This window comes from Muscardinus avellanarius (assembly GCF_963383645.1).
Source record: "Muscardinus avellanarius genome assembly, chromosome: 3".
Classification (NCBI taxonomy): Eukaryota; Metazoa; Chordata; class Mammalia; order Rodentia; family Gliridae; genus Muscardinus; species Muscardinus avellanarius.
In genome coordinates, this window is record NC_137788.1 from 13667216 (window position 1) to 13673714 (window position 6499).

At 51.7% G+C, this 6499-nt stretch overlaps 1 protein-coding gene across 1 annotated transcript; it reads left to right on the top strand.

Annotated features, from left to right (window-relative positions):
- Positions 1 to 291: 291 nt before the first annotated feature.
- ACTL8 (actin like 8) lies at positions 292 to 4165 on the top strand (the record flags this gene model as incomplete). Its single annotated transcript, XM_080691328.1, has 2 exons — positions 292 to 645; positions 3413 to 4165. 2 exons carry the CDS (start codon positions 292 to 294, stop codon positions 4163 to 4165), a joined length of 1107 nt encoding a protein of 368 aa, XP_080547454.1.
- Positions 4166 to 6499: the final 2334 nt, after the last annotated feature.

Here is a 6499-nt window from a genome sequence, read left to right on the forward strand (position 1 = left end):
GAGTGGCTTGGTGGGTAGGCTGGGGTTGGCAGGACAGACAAGGACCATTAGGTGGTCCTAGTGGGGTGAGTAGGGGTCTGAAATGGGGAGAATGTTCCAGGCACAGGATGTGGGTTGTATAAAGGCTTAGAAGAGAAAGCCAGAAAGCCGTAGGGAGACTTGAGGTTTGTCTGTGGGGTGGAGGCTGAGAAGCAGCCCAGGGTGGCCTCTGATGGGTTTGCCTACATCCCTTCTCTCCACAGGCGGTTCTGAGGGACACACATCAAGACCTCTCCCACCTCTCCTTCCTCCATGGCCGAGAGAACCATCATCATTGACCATGGCTCCTGTTACATGAAGACCGGCCTGTCTGGCCACCAGGAGCCCGCAGTGCTCACCCCAAGCATAGTGAGCTACCTGCCGTGCAAGGAGAACCCTGGCCCCAGCCATGCCCGGAGACGGCTGATTGTGGGCATCAACCGGAAACACTCTGACAACTTCAGCTACCCCGTCCAGCGCAGCCGCATCGTCAACTGGGAGGGCGTGGAGTTGCTCTGGTCATTTGTCATTCAGAAACACAGGAAGGGGCAAGAATTCGAGGACTGTCCCGTGCTGATCACCGAGTCCCCCTTCTGGGAGCCTGGGGACCGAAAGAAGATCCTGGAGGTGAGGCCCTCGGGGGGTGGCATCTGCAGGACTTTGAGGATGTGATCAGGCCCTGATTTTGAGATGGTTGCTTTTCTGATAATGTTTTAGTTGTTCCCCGAGGACCTGGTGTGTATCCGACACAGTGATAGGCTCCTGGAGACAGTGGAGACACCAACAGTCTGTGAATGGGCGCCATAAAGGCCCACAGACTGCGTCCTGGCCCTCCCAGAGCTTGTATTCCGGGAAGACTTGGCCTTGGAGAATTTAACAAAAAAGAATTCCAAGCCGGGTGTGGTGGCATACACACTTGTAATCCCAGCATTTGGGAGGCTGAGACAGGAGGATCACGGTTCACAGATAGCCTCAGCTACTTAGTGAGGCCCTTTGCAACTCAGTGAGACCCTATTTCAAAATAAAGAATAAAAAATAGGGCTGAGAGTATAGCTTGGAGGCAGAATGCCCCTGGGTTCCATCCCCAGTGCTGCAAAATAAATAAATAAATAAATAAATAAATAAGAATTCCATATAATGATCATTCTAAAAATGAGAAGGGGTGATGGCTGGCTGGTAGGGAGGTAGAGGGTGCTCAGAAGGGCTTCTTGGAGCAGGCGATTTCAGCCAGTGACCCACCCTGGAGCCAGTGAAATGGGAGAGGCAAGTTGGAGGGTGAGGGGTGGGGCTGACTTCAAAGGCCTGCTGGGTGTAGGGATCCTGGAGTTTACTCTGAATCAAGGTTTGATCAGCTAGGGCCACTGAGCCAAGTCTGGCCCACCACTTGTTTTTGTAAATAAAGTTTTATTGGAACACAGCCATATCTGCTCATTATATCGTGTCTATGGCTTCTTTCCCAGCATGACAGTAGAGTTGAATAGTTATGACAGAGACTGCCTGGCCCATAAAATGTAAGATGTTTACTACTACAGGTTTGCTGGATGATATGCATGGAGCCTGTTTACATTTGAAATTTTTTCCTTCCCTTTCTTTCTTTCTTTCTTTCTTTCTTTCTTTCTTTCTTTCTTTCTTTCTTTCTTTCTTTCTTTCCTATTCCTAGAATGATTGAACTCAGGGGCACTCTACCACTGAGCTATTTTTTAAAAATTCGAGACAGGGTCTCACTAAGTTGCCTAGATTGACCTCCAGCCTGCAACCCTCCTGCCTTAGTTCCCTGAGCAGCTGGGATTACAGATGTGTGCCACTGTGTCCAGGCTAGATCTGAGTTTTAGATCAACAACAAATAATTTCTTAGTATAAGTATGTCCCAGTTAGTGCAGGGGGCAGTCATATACTCAAATATTTGCTGTTTATTTAAAATTCAGACTCAGCTGGACAACCTGTAAACATATTTGCAGAATGTGGCAGCTCTGAACCTTTGCCAGAGGCGCCCCCAACCCCAGCCCTCCAGGTCCGGAAGCTCCTGGGGCATTGCTGGGGAGTCCTATCTGAAGGAGAACTTTGGCCGCTGTTTGGGCTCTGGGTGGGGCAGGAGAGAGTATCATGGAATAGGAGCAGAGGAAGCCTCCCTCTGGGAGAAAGGGCCCGAGGCCAGGAGCTGGGACAGGGGCCGCAGCCTCTCCACACCTGTCGGGTCAGGACCTTGGGGCACACCTGGAGATCCAGGGAGGGAGGAGACTCTGCAGAAATCCAGGGAGCAGTGGGCAGATAAAGAAATAAAAAAAAAATAAGACCAGCCTAGGGACTTGGCTAAATCCCAAGTATCAGAATTAAGTGCTGTCTTACCAACTGCGACGTTTTTATTAAAAAAAGGAATACGCTTCTCCTGCCAGGCAGTGAGTACGTTTTCGTGTCTCTCCCTCTCTGCTTTATGGGGCCAGGAGAACTGTGTACCCCTTTCTTCTCTTCCAATCTCTTCTTCCTGCTGCTGAAGAGGCAGCTGAGGCTGCAGATTGGAGGCTGGCCACGTCCCTTCCTGCCCCGCACTGCTGCGTGGCTGGGCGTCCCAGCGCGGTTATTTCTGCCACTCACTGCGTCTCCCCACAGTCCACTAACATGGCCTCCCAGAGGGCCATACGCCAACGAGTTTTTCCCGAGAGAAAATTCAGGTTTGTCTGTTCTTCCTTCCTTCCTCCTTCTCTACCTCTCTCCTTCCCTCTCTGTGGATCGAACTCAGGGACATTCTACCTCCGAGCTACACCCTCAGCCCTTTTTTTGTGTGTTTATTTTGAAGCAGAGTCTCCCTAGGTTGATGAGAGTCTCATTACATTGCTGAGGCTGGTCTTGAATTGTGATCCTCCTATCTCAGCCTCCCAAGTACTGGGATTATAGGCAAATGCCACCATGCAGGACTCCTTTTTCTCCCTCCCTCCTTCCCTTCCTCTCTTCCTCCCTTTCTTCCCTTTCCTTTTCCTTTTTTGTAGCACTGAGACTTGAATCCAGGGACATTCTACTTCCAAGCCACACCCCCAGCTCTGTTTTTATTTTTTCCTTTGAAACAGGGTCTCACTAAGTTGCTGAGGCTGGCCTTAAACCCGTGATCTTCCTGTCTCAGCCTCCCAAAAGTACTGGATTACAGGTGTGAACCATCACGCCCGGCTTCAGCTCCTGATTCTGATCCTCTAGAGCCCCTGCCCTATTCCCACAGCAGGAATACCAGGGCCCCTGTTCCCAGCATCCTGGGGACAGTCCGAGAGTCCCCAGAGAACACGGGTCTGCGCCATTTCAGCTTTGAGAGCTGAGCACGCAGCTCCATCTTGGAAGAAACAGATGGGGACCCGAGCCCTCGGTTCTGGGGAAACACGCCGACCCGAGTGTCCTTTTCCCTCCTCAGATTATGTTTGAGTTTCTGGATGTGCCGTCCCTGCTCCTGGCCGACCAGCTCGAGATGTCCCTGTACGCCTCGGGGCTCCTGAGTGGCATGGTGGTGGACTGTGGCTTTGGCCTGACCCGCGTGCAGCCCTTCCAGCTGGGCCGGCCGCTGCGCTCGAGCGGGAAGGTGCTGGAGCTGGGCGGCCAGGACATCACCACCTACCTCCGCCAGAGCTTATTTAAAGACAAGAGTGATGGGTACAGCCTGGCCCAGATGGAGACTGTGAACAAGATTGAGATGAGCCAGTGCTACGTGCCGCAGGACCTGGCCGACTCCCTGGACCTCTGCCATAGCCTGCCCCTCAGCATCGACAAGGGCAATGCCTGCTGGCTCCCGGACGGCACCAAGGTGGAGCTCACCCCCATGCAGCACGTGGCCCCCGAGCTGCTCTTCAGCCCGCAGGTATTTGACCTGCCCATGCCTGGCATCTCCCAGGCCATCCTGGATTCCGTCACGTCCTGTGAAGACTCCAGCCGCCAGATGCTCATGGCCCACGTGATACCCTGTGGGGGAAACACCATGTACCACGGCTTCACCAGGCGCCTCTTCAAGGAACTGGCTGCTAGCCCCTTCTCCTCCAACGGCACCACCCTCTGGGTAAACCCCAAAAGACACTTCAGCGTCTGGCTGGGCGCATCGCTGGTGACTCACCTCTCCACCTACAAGCCCCAGTGGACAACCAGAGAGGGGTATATGGAGGGGACAAGGCTGTGACCCTAGCCTGGCTCCTGGTGCAGGCTCCCGTCACATGGGAGCTGGGGGATTAATTTCTCCTGGTGTCTGGGCAGGAATGGGCTGGGTGACATTAGCTGGCTTTGAAAGTCTGAGGTCGGGGGGGCCGGGGATGGTGCCAGGTTCTAAGGTTTTATCTTGTGTCAAGAGTGGGATCCAACCCTAGGGAGGACAGAAGGTCATTCCTGGAGATCTGCAGGGGACAGTTTCCCAAGGTGGGATGTCACTACGGTGGGAGTGGCCCTCTGTCACCTCTATGTGTAGACATTTTCCTCAGGTTGTCTCATTCTTGACTGAGTGGATTTTAACTGGCAAAAATGGGACCTTCTGCCTGGATCCCTGGATATCTTAGACTGGGGGTTGGTGGTGGGGACAGAGATCGGTGAGGTTTCTAATCCCATGGGCCCTTTCCACTACAGGCGAGCTTGGAGCACCCTCACCACCTTGCCATGGACTTGTTTTATATGTGCAAATAAACCACTTATTTGAAACCAGGGCCGAATCCTGTGGTGGCCAGGCCAGGGCGCGGTCCCTGGGAGAGGCCCAGGCTGTGCAGTGAGGAGCCAGGCAGGGGCCTGGGAATGGTGGTCCCAGAATGGACAGAGGCTGGGGCTTCTGTTTCTCTGCTTTGTTTCCCCCCCCCACCCTATCCATCTTGTCTTGATTTCTGTGAGTCTAATATGCTTTGGATAACTACTCAAATGCCCACTGTGCCAGGTGCTATGCTAGGCATTGGGGTCTTTGATGTGTAAAAGAGTCATGGAGTCTCTATTTTTAAGTTCCTTAGAACTTGGAACATAGAAATAAATAAACGTGAGAGCTGGGCGTGGTGGCACACGCCTGTAAACCCAGCATTTTGGAGGCTGAGACGGGGGGATCTGGGTTCATGGCTAGCCTTAGTTACTTAGTGAGGCCCCTTGCAACTTCATGAGAACTTGTTTCAAAATAAAGAATAAAAAATTGGGTTAGGGATGTAGCTTGGAGGTAGAATGCCCCTGGGTTCCATCCCTAGCCCCCCCCCCCCACACACACAGAAATGTCATTTTCTGATATAATTGAGGGGTGTGTTCTAGGATACTTCCAGGATACCAAGGTCCACAGATGCTCAAGGTGCCCTTATATAAAACAGTATAATAATTTCATATTACCTATGCACATCCTTCTGTATACTTGAAACCATCTCTAGGTGACTTATATCTAATACAGTATAAATTTTATGGGAATAGTTGTTGAGTCATTTAGGGAAAGAATACTGACAAGTAAAAAAGTCTGTACATGTTCAGTTCAGAAATAATTTTCAGCCGGGCGTGGTGGCGCACGCTTGTAATTCCAGCACTTGGGAGACTGAGACAGGAGGATAACACAGGTTTGAAGCCAGCCTCAGCTACTTAGTGAGGCTTTCAGCAACTTAGTGAGACCCTGTTTTCAAATAAAATATAAAATAGGTCTGGGAATATAGCCCAGAGGTAGAAAGCCCCTGGGTTCCACCCCCAGGACCACAAAAAAAAAATAATTTTAAAAAACTGTTTTCCACTTGTGGTGATTGGGATCTGTGGCTGGGGTATCCTGAATTTGGAGGGCTGACTGCACGTCTCAGGTGGTAAAGAATGCATGAAGCGAGTCACTGCAGTGGATGTGGTGTTGACACCTGTAATCCAAGAACTTGGGAGGCTGAGACTAGAGGATCACAGCTTTGGGGCCAGTCTCAGCAACTTAGCGAGACCCTATTTCAAAATAAAATAGGGCTGAGCGGGGGGAGGGAGGAGGTTGTAGCTTAGAATGCACCTGGGTTCAGTTCTTAATGCTAGAAAAAAACAAAAAAGATTCGCTGCAACAAGGTGATGTGACCTGGGGGCGGGTGGATGGCTACTTTTGATGTATGGCCCAAGAGGGAGACCTCTGGGGACTGTCGGGTATGAATCCTTTCCTTCCATGGCACACCGCGAGGCTATGCTTCCAAGTCCCTGGTGGACAGGTAGGGCTTACGTGACTTCTGGCTGATTCATTGTACCCCAACCTTTAAAATGTCCCTGGTTGGGCTGCAGTATGCAGAAGATCCCAGGGAGGCTCGGAAGGCTTAGAGGACAGCAGAGCCACGTGTGGAAAGAGCCCCCTGACTGGGTGGAACAGAACGCCTTCCCAGCCCATCTACGCTGGCCCGGGGCAGGAGCACCCTGTGATGGTCAGCCACTGAGACTTGGAGTTTGTTTGTTATAGCACCTGCTTTGCTTACTCTAATACCAAGAGAAAAGCTGTAACTATTTACATTTCCCCCCGTTAAGTGGCAGAACTTGGGTTTGGACCCAGTCTGGCTGT